At 42.9% G+C, this 16,562-nt stretch overlaps 1 protein-coding gene across 1 annotated transcript; it reads left to right on the top strand.

Annotated features, from left to right (window-relative positions):
* Positions 1 to 426: 426 nt before the first annotated feature.
* Positions 427 to 11,198, top strand: LOC115140554 (zinc finger and BTB domain-containing protein 26-like). The gene is made up of 4 exons (XM_029678882.2): positions 427 to 723; positions 1,348 to 1,510; positions 6,145 to 6,312; positions 6,507 to 11,198. The coding sequence occupies exons 3-4, from the start codon at positions 6,172 to 6,174 to the stop codon at positions 7,728 to 7,730; spliced, it is 1,365 nt and encodes a 454-aa protein (XP_029534742.2). The 5' UTR covers positions 427 to 723; positions 1,348 to 1,510; positions 6,145 to 6,171; the 3' UTR covers positions 7,731 to 11,198.
* The last annotated feature ends 5,364 nt before the right edge of the window (positions 11,199 to 16,562 follow it).

The raw sequence follows: 16,562 nt of genomic DNA, 5'->3' as shown, positions 1-16,562 counted from the left end.
CTCTCCCAGTTTGGTAATAAATTGTAATAAATTCTGTTGTGAAATTGATTTGAAAGTACAGGTAATTTTCAGTCTCTCTGTATCAGAACACGAAAAAAAGCTATTCGATTTTTTAAACATTTTAAATCAACATTTTATTATATTGTGTATATCAAAAAAAATATTAAACGTTTACTATATGCAATATTGTGTAATTGTATTTGTGTATCTCATGCATTTCAATGAGTACAAGCGGATCAGGCTGACCTTCGGCTGTATTTGGACCAGAATGGACGGATTAAATAGAGCCCGGTTTTAGGGAAGACAATTTTGGGTGAATTAAAGTCCATGACGGATGGACCTGACATAGCAGTAAATTCGCAGTCCGTGAACGTCACGTGCTGAGTGGGATGGGACTATAAATTTGAATGTGCTGACAATTGGAAAAATTGCTTGAGCTGCACTGAGAATTAGAAAAGTATGAAAGCCAACAATCCATTATCCTAGAACATCGGAAAGTATTCAGTCCCCTCGCGTTTTGTTACCTTACAGCCTTATTCTAAAATGGATGAAATTGTTTTCCCCCATATCAATCTACATACAATAACCAGTTAAGTACTTAAGAAGGTTTTTCATTGGTTTTGAATGTTGAAGAATCATCCAGGGCTTCTACTAGCCAGTCCCACCTCCAGAGCAGAGAGCACAGACGTTCTCCATATCCGTCCTGTTACTCTACCAGACAAGGTGAGAATAGTTATTTAGTAACTAAAGAGCACATACGGACAACATGCACACGGCGGGGACGCGTTCGCTCATCAGTGCTAGTTTCCTTACAATGAGCAGAAATTATACACATGTTCAGTATTGTTAACTGAAGATTAAAACTATCCTTAAAATATGTATTGTAGTGTGTAGGTTTACAAAAAATTAAGTGCTATTTATTTTTGCTGTTTACCTCTGGGTTGACACTGAGTTGGCTTAGAATTTTGCAGATTCATCCAGGGCTTCTACTTGCCAGTCCCAACGGAGCTAAGAACATCGCAGCTCTCACCCTCCCATTACCTAAGTGAATTGCGCCACAAAATGTGTGCCTATTGATTCCCTTTGATATTTTATGTATAAATGATGCACTAATTCAAAAGGCACCCATCTTGTGGAATGACTCACAATTTACTACAAAACTGAAACTTGTGTTAAAGTTAATCACTGAATCCATTAGAATATAGAATGTTATTGAAACGTTGAACTATATGTATTATTGCAGGGAAATGTTCACTTTTATTTGCAATCACAATCTTGTCTGTCAGGATCCTCTTGTGTGTGACAACTCCATATTTCCACAGTATCAACAAAATGTTCTCCTTTCAGAATTTCAGAAGTGTGTCCTAACTAAATTGGTGGCGATATTGGAGGAGGTGTTGGGAGAGCAGAGCCCCAAGACTCTGATTTCCTTGTCAATGGGATGGAGACGGAGCAAGACTTTGAGCAACTAGAGAAGCAGCCTCAAAGTGTGGATATACAGAATCTGATGGTGAAATAGACATTTATTTTGACATTTAATTTACACTGTAGATTTAGTCAGCATTTTCACACCAACTAAAGTGATACAATTAGTTAATTCTACTCTTACAAGCAATGCCTGTAGAATTGTATTTTTTGGCCTCCCGGTTGGCGCAGTGGTTAAGGGCGCTGTAGCTGTGCCATCAGAGTCCCTGGGTTCGCGCCCAGGCTCTGTCGTAACCGGCCGCGACCAGGAGGTCCGTGGGGCGACGCACAATTGGCCTAGCGTTGTCCGGGTTAGGGAGGGCTTGGTCGGTAGGGGTGTCCTTGTCTCATCGCGCAACAATGACTCCTGTGGCGGACCGGGAGCAGTGCACGCTAGCCAAGGTGGCCAGGTGCACGGTGTTTCCTCCGACACATTGGTGCGGCTGGCTTCCGGGTTGGATGCATGCTGTGTTAAGAAGCAGTGCGGCTTGTTGGCACAATCCTTTGTGGGTTGTGTATCGGAGGACGCATGACTTTCAAAACGGGAGTTGTAGCGATGAGACAAGATAGTAGCTACTACAACAGTTGGATACCACAAAATTGGGGAGAAAAAGGGGTAAAATTAAAAATATATATATATAAGATTTGTATTTTTTAAGTAGTCATACTAAGACAGTGGTTGCATAAATTATACACATGTTCAGTAGTGTTAACTTCCAGCGTTTCAAACAAAGTCTCTTGACACAGAAGGTTAAGCAAAATTGCTGGTAAGGACACAAAGGATTGTGCCAACAAGGTAATGAACAGGTATGTCATATCTTGAGAATGGATCAAATAAGAAAGTAATTTTAAAGGTATGACACAAACTGTCTGCAACAAAGACAGTACATCCAAGAGCCTTATCTCCTCAGCAGTTTGAAAGTGTTCAATTCACAAAGAACATCCTATGTGTGCTTGACTTTCAGGCTCTTTACCAATGGCCTGATGTCCTTGTTCAACTTCAACGGCCATCGCGCAAAGCGGGGATTAGGAAACACAACTGTGTACTCTGTTGTCAACGATACCTACAAACATGTCATTATTCTGTAGTATATTTTGCATTAACAACTGGGTGGTTTGAGCCTTGAAAGATGATTGGCTAAGAGCCATGGTATAGTTAAGCAATAATACATGAGAGGCCATGTGTTATGATGACATTTTTATCATGGCTGTGAGTGACATATCCAAACAAGCAAAGTCCTCTGGGTTTTGTGGTACCGTAACCACAAAATACATGGTTACAGTCTGTTTCCAGGCATGTTGCGTTGTGCATAAGTAAAGCCTTTACTACACCCTCCATTGCTTAGAGGGTCACACAATCAAAATAACATGCTCTGTCTGTTTTAATAGACTAGATTCTTATTTTGTCTTATAAACTTGTCACGCCCTGATCTGTTTCACCTGTCCTTGTGCTTGTCTCCACCCCCCTCCAGGTGTCACCCATATTCCACATTATCCCCTGTGTATTTTTACCTGTGTTTTCTGTCTGTCTGTGGCCAGTTTGTCTTGTTTGTCCAAGCCTACCAGCGTTTTGTCTCAGCTCTTGTTTTTCCCGAGTCTCTCTTTATCACGTCCTCCTGTTTTTTACTTTTGCCTGTCCCGACCCTGTACCCGCCCGCCTGACCACTGCCTGTCTCTGATCCTGAGCCTGCCTGCCATCCTGTACCTTTGCTCCACCTCTGCATTACCGACCTCTACCTGACCTGAGCCTGCCTGCCTGTCATCCTGTACCTTGGCCTCTGCTCTGGATTATCGACCCCTGCCTGCCTTGACCTGTCGTTTGCCTGTCCCTGTGGTTACAATAAACATTGTTACTTCACACAGTCTGCACTTGGGTCTTTCCTTGATTCCTGATAGTACGAACTGGCCATTACTGACCCAGAAGACTTGGACCAGCTCCGCAACGCCATCTCCTCCAAAGGAGCCCTCATTGGTAGACACGAGGAGATGCTTTGTGGTCTGATGGAAGGGTTCCAGGACGTGGCCAAACTTCATGACCTAGCATTGGATGCTTTGCGTGAGTAATTCCGTGGGTTGCCTACTAGGCAGCCTACCACCGCGGTAACCTCCCAGCCCCTCAGTAACTCGGCTGGTAGCAGCACTGTCACCCCAGTTTCCCGGGAACCCCGCTTACCTCCCCCGGAGTGCTACAATGGAGATTCCAGAACCTGCCGGGCCTTAATATCCCAGTGCTCCCTCGTTTTCGAGCTGCAGCCTTCTTCTTTCCCCTCAGACCACTCGAAGATGGTATACATTATTACGCTGATGTCCTGGAGGGCACTCGCCTGGGCCACGGCATTGTGGGAGCAACAATCTGTCGTCTGCTTCAGTCTGGAGGCATTTGTAGTGTAGGTGAGAAAGGTTTTTGAGGCTCCGGTGTCCGGAAGTGAGGCTGCCCGGAAGTTACTCCAGCTTCGGCAGGACTCCCTCAGTGTGGCAGAGGTCCGCACGCTGACAGCGGAGGGTACGTGGAACCCGGAAGTGCTGTTCAACATGTTCCTGCACAGATTAAAGGCGGGGGTAAGGGACGAGCTTGCAGCCCGGGAACTACCGATGGATCTCGACTCACTCATCGCCTTAACCATCCGGCTCCATTGACGGTTTCGGGAACGTAGGAGGGAGAAGAGGTCTGATTGCAGTCACTCAAGGATCCCACTTTGCATCTGATGAACTCCAGAAGTCCTCAAGAGGATTCGAGCTTACCCGAGTTCCTCCAAGAGCCTCCGAAGACTGCCGAGGCCGGGTCACAGTCTTGTTACCCATCGCGCCACAAAAGCCACAGCCCTTGCAGAGCAAAGGGAACAACTACTTCAGGTCTCAGAGCGAGTGACGTCACCGATTGAAACGCTATTAGCACGCACCACCGCTAACTAGCTAACCATTTCACATCGGTTACAGGAAGTCACTTCACCCCCACCAACAGTCGTAGCCAAAAGTTTTTAGAAATTTAATGTAATGAGTAGTGTGATTGTTAATAGAAAATAATTAGACCATTTTAACAAGCCCTAAAAAAAATCTATTTTCAAATTTCACTTTCAACCGAAACGGCCGTAGAAGGACGTATTTTTAAAGGTGTCTTTTCAACGACATGAAACATACGTCTTTTCAACTTTCAACCAAAACCGAAGGTATATTAACCGTCGGGAAAAATCGTCTTTTCAACGTCTTTTTAACGACAGTTTGCTGGGTGGGATACCGGAGACGCGTTGGTTGTCAATTTTGGTGAGGAGGTGAGTCAGGCAGTGCGTCCCTTCTCAGAGCCGCGAGGCTATGTCACAATGGGACGTCGGACTATCCGGCATCATCGTATGTGGACTATGATACAGCTTTAGGTCCTTAGGACCACTCACTCACCGTTAGTCTGACCACTAGCTGTAATGGCTCTCTACCGCTTTAAAAAGGCATCCCTCTCTCGACCGCTCTAGTTGAGAGAGTGGCGCCCCTCCCTACTCTTCCGCACTGTTTTTAAAGACGATTCTATATTGAAAAGTAGATCCATCTAAATCGGTTTTGCCGGGAGAAAGCCAGATTTCGTGGAGGGATTTTCCTATTGGCAATAGACGATAGGTGAATATTTTCTCTAGCGCAGAAATGTTGTAATGCCGTTGTCTTTACATTCGGCAAACAGTGGTGAAATATGGCCACTGTTTTAGAGCAGCATCCAGATTCTCTTGAAGAAAATGAACACCAATTAGACATTTGATTTTGTTAGGTCGTTTCTCTAAACAATGAATGACGTTTTACTGTGTTTGTTAGATTTTACTCCAAAGGGACTAACATTTTTTGTTAATGTTCATCAAACATGAGTTTGTCTTCCAACGAATAGGCTATCGAAGGGTCGCGCGTTAACCAGGCTATATATCCTCTCCACAGCAGCCTAATAACAATCCTCATATTACCACGCGAGATTGGAGATTTTGATATTGTTTTAGTACCTGCTATGTTGGATTTTTCATATTGATCTCTTATAATTACAGCATTATTGTTCAATTATCTATTTTGTAATATGTTATGTCATGAGCTCATATTTATTTTGTCAAGTTTGGGACTGCTTTATTGCACCCTCGACAACCACTGTGATTATTATTATTTGACCCTGCTGGTCAACATCTTGGCCATGTTCTGTTATAGTCTCCACCTGGCACAGCCAGAAGAGGACTGGCCACCCCTCATAGCCTGGTTCCTCTCTAGGTTTCTTCCTAGGTTCTGGCCTCTCTAGGGAGTTTTTCCTAGGCACCTTGCTGCTACACCTGCATTGCTTGCTGTTGGGGTTTTAGGCTGGGTTTCTGTACAGCACTTTGAGATATCAGCTGATGTAAGAAGGATTTTATAAATACATTTGATTTGATTTGACTATGAGTTTTGAGTAATTGTGCACTTCTTCACATGATACTGCATTGCTCAGAAATCCAAATAAAAGTTGTACTCCTCATGCTTTGAGCCTTTATACTGTCTTATGAGCATTTATGACATATTCAACTGTCTCAAACTGGCTGTTATTAAGTCAGGATCATTCAGATAATAATACCATATAAGGGGGTCATATGCTTATGACAAGTCATAAAATTCATTTCAACTGCAGCATCTTCCATATACCTGTTATCAAATGTCATTGCCATTGTATCTGCTCTCTTCCACCAGGCCTGCAGGCAGCTGCAGTAAGCCACCATGTCCATGGCCCAGCAGCAGAACCAGGTGATCCTCCAGTTCCACTTCGGAACCTTCGGAGACTCCATGCTGCAGAAGATGAACCTGCTCCGCCACCAGACCAGATTCTGTGACGTCACTGTGCGCATCAATGACCTGGAGGTGCGTATCCATCAATCAATCAAGTGTTTTTGCACTTTTTAAGCATTCTATGCTGCTTTTACTGTTCACCATGTTTTTAAAAAATCTATTTAATCTATTTTGGTTATTATTGTATTATGCACATGACCTTGAGTTGCAGTCTCTGTATGAATTGTGCTATACAAATAAAGCTTTTCTATCAATATTATAATTAGGTCCCAGGTCACAAGGTGGTGTTGGCAGCCGGATCTCCCTTCCTCCGGGACCAGTTCTTTCTGCAGGACTCATCCACGAGGGAGGTCCAGATCTCCATGATCCAGGAGGCGGAGGTAGGCCATCAGCTGCTCCTGTCCTGCTACACGGGAACCCTGGAGCTGCCTGAGATAGAGCTGGTCAACTACCTAACTGTGGCCAGCTTCCTCCAGATGGGCCACGTAGTGGAGCAGTGCACCCAGGCTCTCAAGAAGTTCATCCAGCCGCGACCCTGCCAGGTGAAACAGCAGCCTCGGGAGGAGGAAGAAGATGGAGAGACTCTCAGAGCCTCTCATGCCCAGAGACTACAGGAGCTGCCCCAAGCACAGGTAGTGCATTGTGAGGTGGAGGATGATGAAGACGATGATGATGATTTGACAATTCAGCTGATGACCCCTCCCCAGAGGCAGAAGCGAGACAGGAGTGAGGGCGAGGAGAGCCCCATCACCATCGTAAAGGTGGAGTCCGTGTGTGAGCGGGTGTCTGAGATGTCTGAACGCCCCTCTACCTCCACCGCAGTGCGCTTCCCGACCAGCCCCCCATTGTCGATACACTCCCCCGAGCCCCAGCACTCCCTCATCAACTCCACAGTGGACACCCGGGCTAGTGAAATGACCATGCCACCCATGCCAGGATACCCACTCAGCCCCCTTCCACTACCCACATCAGCCACAGGGAGACCCAATCTGGGGGGGCACCTCCGAAACTCAGACAAATCCCTTCAGTGGTACCACCAGTGCCCAAAGTGTGCCCGCGTGTTCCGCCAGTTAGAGAACTACGCCAACCACCTCAAGATGCACAAGCTGTTCATGTGCCTGCTGTGTGGCAAGATGTTCACCCAGAAGGGTAACCTGCACCGTCACATGCGGGTCCACGCTGGCATCAAGCCCTTCCAATGCAAGATCTGTGGCAAGACCTTCACTCAGAAATGCTCTCTCCTGGACCACCTGAACTTACACAGCGGAGACAAGCCCCATCGCTGTAACTACTGCGACATGGTGTTTGCACACAAGCCTGTGCTCCGCAAACACCTCAAACAAATCCATGGCAAGAACAGCTTTGACAACGCCAACGAGAGGAGCCAACTACACAACGGGATTCTGGACTTTGAGTATGGGCGTCTGCAGGACTGTAGCATGGACAATAGCATGGACAATAAGCCTGTTCTTGTGGGTGACTCTCTGTAGCACTGTATCACTTCACAAATCAATAGCTGCGTAGTAGTGTTAGCTGAATTGTAAACCACACTGTAAGGTACTTGAAGGTATAACACTGAATACTAGAAGAAGAGTTACTGTAAAATGAGTACCAAAAATATGAACTGAAATGATTTGTCCTCATGAGTATTGTTTTGGCTATGGAATCCTACAGTAGAACCAAAGTGATGATAGTGTGTCTGTAGAACATGTGTTTTTATTGTCAATGATGCCTCTTTTGGAAATGGGGTAGACGATATACACTGCTGTTCAAAAGTTTGGGGTCACTTAGAAATGTCCTTGTTTTTGAAAGAAAAGCACGTTTTTTTGTCCATTAAAATAACATCAAATTGATCAGAAATACAGTGTAGACATTGTTAATGTTGTAAATGACTATTGTAGCTGGAAACGGCGGATATTTAATGGAATATCTACAGTTGAAGTCGGAAGTTTAAATACACCTTAGCCAAATGCCTTTCAACTCAGTGTTTCACAATTCCTGATATTTAATCCTAGTATAAGTACCTGTTTTTATGGTGGATTTGGAGCAGTGGCTTCTTCCTTGCTGAGTGGCCTTTCAGGTTATATCGATATAGGACTCATTTTACTGTGGACATGGATACTTTTGTACCTGTTTCCTCCAGCATCTTCACAAGGTCCTTTGCTGTTGTTCTGGGAGACGGAACACATTTCCTTTTGAGCGGTATGATGGCTGTGAGGTCCCAATAGTCATACTATTGTTTGTACAGATGAACGTGGTACCTTCAGGCGTTTGGAAATTGCTCCCAAGAATGAACCAGACTTGTGGAGGTCTTGGCTGATTTCTTTTGATTTTCCCGTGATGTCAAGCAAAGATGCACTGAGTTTGACAGTAGGCCTTGAAATACATCCACAGGTACACCTCCAATTGACTCAAATTATGTCAATTAGCCTATCAGAAGCTTCTAAAGCCATGACATCATTTTCTGGAATTTTCCAAGCTCTTTAAAGGCACAGTCAACTTAGCGTCTGTAAACGTCTGACCCACTGGAATTGTGATACAGTGACTAATTGAAATAATCTGTCTGTAAACAATTGTTGGAAAAATTACTTGTGTCATGCACAAAGTAGATGTCCTAACCGACTTGCCAAAACTATAGTTTGTTAACAAGAAATTTGTGGAGTGGTTGAATATTTTTTTTTTATGAAGTGTATGTAAACTTCTGACTTCAGCTGTACATAGTCGTACAGAGGCCCATTATCATCAACCATCACTCCTGTGTTCCAATGGCACGTTGTGTTATCTAATCCAAGTTTATCATTTTAAAAGGCTAATTGATCATTAGAAACCCTTTTGCAATTATGTTTGCACAGCCCAAAACTGTTGTCCTGCTTAAAGGAAGCAATAAAACTGGCCTTCTTTAGACTAGTTGAGTACCTGGAGCGTCAGCATTTGTGGGTTCGATTACAGGCTCAAAATGGCCAGAAACAAAGGACTTTCTTTTTTTTGACGCCATTGGTCAAGCATGGTGCAGGCAATGTGATGGTCTGGTGGTGCTTTGGTGGTGGTAAAGTGGGGGATTTGTACAGGGTAAAAGCGATCTTGAAGAAGGAAGGCCATCACTCCATTTTGCAACGCCATGCCATACCCAGTGGATGGTGCTTAATTGGAGACAATTTCTTCCTACAACAGGACAATGACCCAAAGCACAGCTCAAAACTATGCAATAACTATTTAGGGAAGAAGCAGTCAGCTGGTATCCTGTCTATAATGGAGTGGCCAGCACAGTCACCGGATCTCAACCCTATTGAGCTTTTGTGGGACCAGCTTGACCGTATAGTACGTAAGAAGTGCCCATCAAGCCAATCCAATTTGTGGGAGATGCTTCAGGAAGCATGGGGTGAAATCTCTTCAGATTACCTCAACAAATTGACAACTAGAAGCCAAAGGTCTGCAAGGCTGTAATTGCTGCAAATGGAGGATTCTTTGACGAAAGCAAAGTTTGAAGGACACAATTATTATTTCAATTAAAAATCATTATTTATAACCTTGTCAACTACATTTCCTATTCATTTTGCAATTCATTTCATTACTGTTTTCATGGAAAACAAGGACTTTTCTAAGTGACCCCAAACTTTTGAACGGCAGTGTATGCTTGGATATTGTATAAGGACATGACATGTGGGTGAGGATAATGAGGATGTTGTGGTCCTACTGTGACACACAGTATCAGAGGATCAGATTCCCAACAGGAGAACAATAAGTCCCCACTTTACTTTAAAAGAGAATCAACGGGATCTTAAGCACTTACAAATGTGTAATGTATATTGTACGAATTGGAATTCATAACATATCGTACGAATTGCAGGAGGTAACATATCATACCAAATGGATGACGTTGAACACAATTACTGAACGTACTACTTTCAAAACTACTGGCTGAAATTATATATATTATATTTATAACGCATTTTAAGTGACACTAAAAGCTGATCTATTTGCTATGTTTTTACATTGGTAGGTACAGGATAATTACAGTGTGTGCACACATTAGTACTTAGTGTGGCCTGTTTGGGCCAACTGTCAATTTAAGTTTATTTGCTAGTCTAATTTATCGCCTATAAAGTCCAAACAGGAATTGTTGTAAGTACTCTGTAACTGTGTGTATCTATACTGTAATAACACTGTACCAGCCAATGTCACCACCATGTAAATACTGGTATATGTTTTCAGCACAATGGAACAAATCAAGTCAGCCTTAAACCTCAAAAGCATTAGCTCGCTTTCTACAGTAGATGGAGCCATTGTATACCATGTCATCACAGAGCATGACGAGTTGTCATTTAAACCCTCTGAACTCTAGCTGGCCATTGTTGTGGGTGTATCACTGGGGTTACAGTACTGTCATGATTGTCATGATGGAACATGATTTAGACCACTCCCAATGCCACAGCATCAGGGTTATTATAATGTAGTAAATGAATGGACTCATAATGTTGACACTATTATTTTTCTCTGCTCCATTTAGATAGCAATATCCCTATTGTACTTCATACCATGCATTATGAATAGATGTATTCACTGTGTAACGCATATCTCTGGTTTTATTTACATAGATCTGAGATTAAGGGGCCTCATCATTGATTATTTGACCAGTGATTACAAATAACCTACAGGCTTCCAGCTGCCCATCTTATTATACCATGTTGATGGGATTTCTGAGACATTAAACACATCACCAGTCATGGCAAAGATGTACAATTCTGAGCATGCATGCACAGAGTTTTGTATGTGAATCTGGAACCCGTTTGTGCTTAGATGCATGCTTTATGGGGCAATTGGCGTATCTTCCCGATCCTAGCCCAATCACTCAGGCAGACAGGTCCTGCTTGGCTGACGCTCTGCAGTGCCACTGTGTAGCCAGTCGCAATCCTAACTCTTGGTTCACCTACACTTACTGCACAAGCTCTATGTGCCTGTCATCGATGTCTATATATATATATATATATATATATATAAAATATATAATTATTGTATAATTTTGTCAGTATATATATATATATATATAATATAATTATTGTATAATTTAGTCAGTAACCCCCCAAGAATTAATTCATAAAAATCTATTACTAGAAAGCTAAGTATTTGTTTCTTGGGCTTCAAGAATGTGACTGATCAAAGTGCTCCAGGTATTAAAAAATAAGTAATCAAACTGATTGAAAGTAAGGTGATATCGGTGAACAAATGCCGTGGTCAAGGCTACGACTGCGCCAGTGCAGTGTGTGGGCTTACTCGGGTGATCAAAAGCTCATATCAGACGGAGAGCCTAGTGCTTCGTTCTTAGGTAGTTCATTATGAGTTTGAGTTTAGAAAACGTTCTCTGCGCATTAGCGACTTGCATGGATGGTAAAAACAGCTTGAAAGCCATAGCAACACCAGAGAACTGAGCAGAAGGGAGTGGTGATTAAAATATCATATTCAGCAGTTCTGCAACATCTTTAATTGAGCCTTTCATTCTACAAAATGTCCGGCCTCAACACGTTACTTAAAGATAACTGTATAGGAAGCTCTGGGAACAGGTCGTCTGGATACTGGACAGCCAATAAATTGGCAGATGCAAATAGATTATTATATTTAGCGGACAACAGTTCCTGAGGGCTCAAACAAGAAAACGCGGTTTACGATGTTATTCATACTGGTGAACCGGTGTTTGAGTTGTGGTTGCAATGTCAACAGTGCTTTATATCTGGCATATATTGGCATGCATCATTCAAGACTAAGTTTAAATTGTGTGCAGCCCAATGGACATATACGGCACAATGTCTCAGGGGGACTTCAGAAGATCAGCAGAGTCTCTCAAGTTGGATTTCATTTCATTGACCTTGATTGCAGTCCATTTGTGTAGGCCAGACACAACCTGATATCAACAATAAATAGTGGCAACATTCATCCTCAAGCTGAAGATTTTTCCTAATTGTTAGGCTATTTGATGTGTAATGTTTATAAAAGGTTCATAAATAACAGCTAAATTGCAGCTAAATACTGCTATAAATAGTAGGCTATACTGCATAATGAAACAATCCATAATAAGCTAGTGTTTTGAGGGTGGACTGACATTATTTGACATTAATAGACTGGTTTTACCTACAACTTTCTGTCCAAGCTGGGAGAGAGCTGAGGATGGCTCATGTCATGCAGGTTCGGGTATGCTATACAGGACAGTTGTATTTTGTTTTTTTAATCAATTGTTTGCTGATTAGTATGCTGTTGTATCGAACATAGAGTTGAAGTCGGACGTTTACATACACTTCGGTTGGAATCATTAAAACTTGTTTTTCAACCACTCCACAAAATTCTTAACTTAAAAAATAAAAAGTTTTGGCAAGTCGGTTTGGACATCTACATTGTGCATGACTAGTCATTTTTCCAACAATTGTTTACAGACAGATGATTTCACTTATAATTCATTGTATCACAATTCCAGTGGGTCAGAAGTTTACATACACTAAGTTGACTGTGCCTTCAAACAGCTTGGAAATTCCAGAAAATTATGTCATGAATTTAGAAGCTTCTGATAGGCGAATTGACATCATTTGAGTCAATTGGAGGTGTACCTGTGGATGTATTTCAAGGCCATACCTTCAAACTCAGTGCCTCTTTGCATGACATCATGGAAAAATCCAAAGAAATCATCCAAGACCTCTGAAAAAGAATTGTAGACCCCCACAAGTCTGGTTCTGTACAAACAATAGTACGCAAGTATAAACACCATGGGACCACGCAGCCGTCATACCGCTCAGGAAGGAGACGCGTTCTGTCTCCTAGAGATGAATGTACTTTGGTGTGAAAAGTGCAAATCAATCCCAGAACAACAGCAAAGGACCTTGTGAAGATGCTGGAGGAAATGGGTACAAAAGTATCTATAGCCACAGTAAAACTAGTTCTATATCGACATAACCTGAAAGGCCGCTCACCAAGGAAGAAGCCACTGCTCCAAAATCGCCATAAAAAAGCCAAGACTACGGTTTTCAGCAGCGCATGGGGACAATGATCATACTTTTTGGAGAAATGTCCTCTGGTGTGATGAAACAAAAATAGAACTGTTTGGCCATAATGACCATTGTTATGTTTGGAGGAAAAAGTGGGAGGCTTGCAAGCCGAAGAACACCATCCCAACTGTGAAGCACGGGGGTGGCAGCGTCATGTTGTGGGGGTGCTTTGCTGCAGGAGGGACTAGTGCACTTCACAAAATAGATGGCATCAAGAGAAAATTATGTGGCTATATTGAAGCAACATCTCAAGACAGGAAGTTAAACTTGGTCGGAAATGGGTCTTCCAAATGGACAATGGCCCCAAGCATACTTCCAAAGTTGTGGCAAAATGGCTTAAGAACAACAAAATCAAGGTATTGGAGTGGCCATCACAAAGCCGTGACCTCAATCCTATAGAAAATTTGTGGGCAGAATGGAAAAAGTGTGTGCGAGCAAGGAGGCCTACAAACCTGACTCAGTTACACCAGCTCTGTCAGGAGAAATGGGCCAAAATTCACACAACTTTTTGTGGGAATCTTGTGGAAGGCTGAAATCCTAGCCTTCAGTGAGTTCAAGACAACTGGGAACTCAGACAAAAATGAGCTCTGACTGGGAAAATATGTTTATCCAACTCAAAATAACGGTCATCCAAATTCCAAGTCTGTAACTCGGGCCTCTTTCTTGAGCTCAGACCTAAAGATCACTGACGTCATGATTCGACCTTGTTTTTTCTGAGTTCCCAGTTGTCTTGAAAGCACCATAAATCCAGAAAATGCCAGACTTTGATGACAAAGTTTGATGTTGCGACACCTTCCTGTTCAAGTCAGCACAGCACAACAAGGTGAGTCCAAGAATGTATTGTATGCTGCTGCATAAATTATGTAATATGCCTGGGAGATATGTATCCTGTGTCACGCCCTGACCTTAGAGAGACGTTTTATTTCTCTATTTTGTTAGGTCAGGGTGTGATTTGGGGTGGGCATTCTATGTTGTCTATTTCTTTGTTTTGACCGAGTATGGTTCATTTACATTTACATTTACATTTAAGTCATTTAGCAGACGCCCTTATCCAGAGCGACTTACAAATTGGTGCTTTCACCTTATGACATCCAGTGGAACAGCCACTTTACAATAGTGCATCTAGGTCTTTTAAGGGGGGGTGAGAAGGATTACTTTATCCTATCCTAGGTATTCCTTAAAGAGGTGGGGTTTCAGGTGTCTCCGGAAGGTGGTGATTGACTCCGCTGTCCTGGCGTCGTGAGGGAGTTTGTTCCACCATTGGGGGGCCAGAGCAGCGAACAGTTTTGACTGGGCTGAGCGGGAACTGTACTTCCTCAGTGGTAGGGAGGCGAGCAGGCCAGAGGTGGATGAACGCAGTGCCCTTGTTTGGGTGTAGGGCCTGATCAGAGCCTGGAGGTACTGAGGTGCCGTTCCCCTCACAGCTCCGTAGGCAAGCACCATGGTCTTGTAGCGGATGCGAGCTTCAACTGGAAGCCAGTGGAGAGAGCGGAGGAGCGGGGTGACGTGAGAGAACTTGGGAAGGTTGAACACCAGACTGTCCAAGCTGGGAGAGAGCTGAGGATGGCTCATGTCATGCAGGTTCGTGTATGCTATACAGGACAGTTGTATTTTGTTTTTTTAAGGTAGCTGTCTATTGTTGTCTCTGATTGGGAATCATACTTAGGCAGCCTTTTCTCCACCTGTGTTTGTGGGTAGTTATTTTCTGTTTAGTCTCTGTTACCTGACAGAACTGTTCGCTTTCGTTTTGTGACTTTGTTCGAGTGTTTTTTTGATAATAAAAAAATAATGAAAACTTTTCACGCTGCGCTTTGATCCACTCCTTTCGACGGCAGGCATTACATCCTGAGCTAAGAAGGTAATAGTAAGTGTTTGTTGTGTAGTAAGCTGTTAGTAACCCATGTGCCTCACCCTAATAATGTGGTCACTTTCCCCCTCATAACGTAGCCCACTGTTCTGACTTGGTGGTGCACATGTAGCCTATAGCCTGTTTGAGAGAAACGTAATCATTGAATATTGTAATAGCTTCCATTGTCCACTTATATGCCCCCTTTATTTATCATACGGTTCTGACTTGGTGTACAGGGAGAATACTGTAAGAACGGCCCATGTTCTGAATTCTGCCGCTGTACATTTCAAAAGTGCTGAAAAAGTAGTTACATCGACTATGTACGTTCTAGCTCGCTCAGTAATGTCTTAATCGAAATTACGGATTGCCTCTTATCCTCTCGTCGTTCCCTTTTGCCATAGTTTGAATATCTCAATTGTCAGTAGAAACCACATTTGTTTAAGCAAGTCAGTCCTATCAGCTATGTTTTTTAAAAAGGAGGTAAATGAGGCTGAATGAACTGTTTCGCTGCCAGACAAGGCTCCGCTGATAGCCAGGTGTAGCGGTGGTAAGGATTCACTCCATGGTGCTGAAAAGAAAGCTCTGCTGTTGGGACAGCTTTAATTAGGCCCTAACAGTTTGTGGGCACTGTTTGTCACTGTTGTGCAATTAATTTATTGTTTAGTGTTGTGTTGTGTAGTGACTTTGCTGGCATGCATCTAAAACAAAATTTGGGAATATGCCTCACCAAGATTTACATGCTAAAATCGGCACTGCAAATGGGACATTTGGGTAGAAATATGGAGCCCTTTGTTAAACAATTCGTGTCTAGATATAGCTCCAAATGTCTTGTTTTAGCACAGAACCTCAACTATTTCCTATCATCCTATCAGTGGAAGCTCTCAGAGCTCCTTTTGTTCTCTCATGGACATTTTAAGACATTTTAAGAGGCTGTTAGTCTAAGAATATGTATGTCTTAAAGGGCTGGATGTCAGGAACAATAATTCGATTATACTACATGCTGGAGAAGAAATACAATGTTTGTCTTAGGACTGGCCATGTTTTTCTCAGAACGGGCCCTGTTTTTCTCAGAACTTGACATGTTTTTCTCAGAGCGGGCCCTGTTTTTCTCAGAACGGGCCCTATTTTTCTTAGAACTGGCCGTGTTTGACTTCGGCCCGGATGTTATTTTTCAGATAATGGAAACATAATTATGTAAATCATAGGTACTGGGGACATTATATTGTAAAGTGGAGTGCATAATACTGTTGTAGTACAGTATATTATACACAGTAAACAGTATATACTGTGTGTACAAAATATGAAGAACACCTTCCTAGTATTGATTTGCAGTTGTGTCAAGTTGGCTGGATGTCCTTTGGGTGGTGGACTGTACTTGATACACACGGGAAACTGTTGAGCGTGAGGAACCCAGCAGCGTTGCAGTTCTTGACACAAACCGATGC

This window comes from Oncorhynchus nerka, linkage group LG13, assembly GCF_034236695.1.
Source record: "Oncorhynchus nerka isolate Pitt River linkage group LG13, Oner_Uvic_2.0, whole genome shotgun sequence".
In the NCBI taxonomy this organism is placed as follows: Eukaryota; Metazoa; Chordata; class Actinopteri; order Salmoniformes; family Salmonidae; genus Oncorhynchus; species Oncorhynchus nerka.
Note: the sequence above shows the minus strand (reverse complement) of the source record. Positions and strands in the feature narration are given on the sequence as shown.

Bases quoted from the DNA above. Each gene is read 5' to 3' on its own strand.
- LOC115140554 (XM_029678882.2), top strand. From the start codon at position 6,172: ATGTCCATGGCCCAGCAGCAGAACCAGGTGATCCTCCAGTTCCACTTC. The intron at 6,313-6,506 runs GTGCGTATCCAT...TATTATAATTAG, and splicing joins TGCGCATCAATGACCTGGAG to GTCCCAGGTCACAAGGTGGT.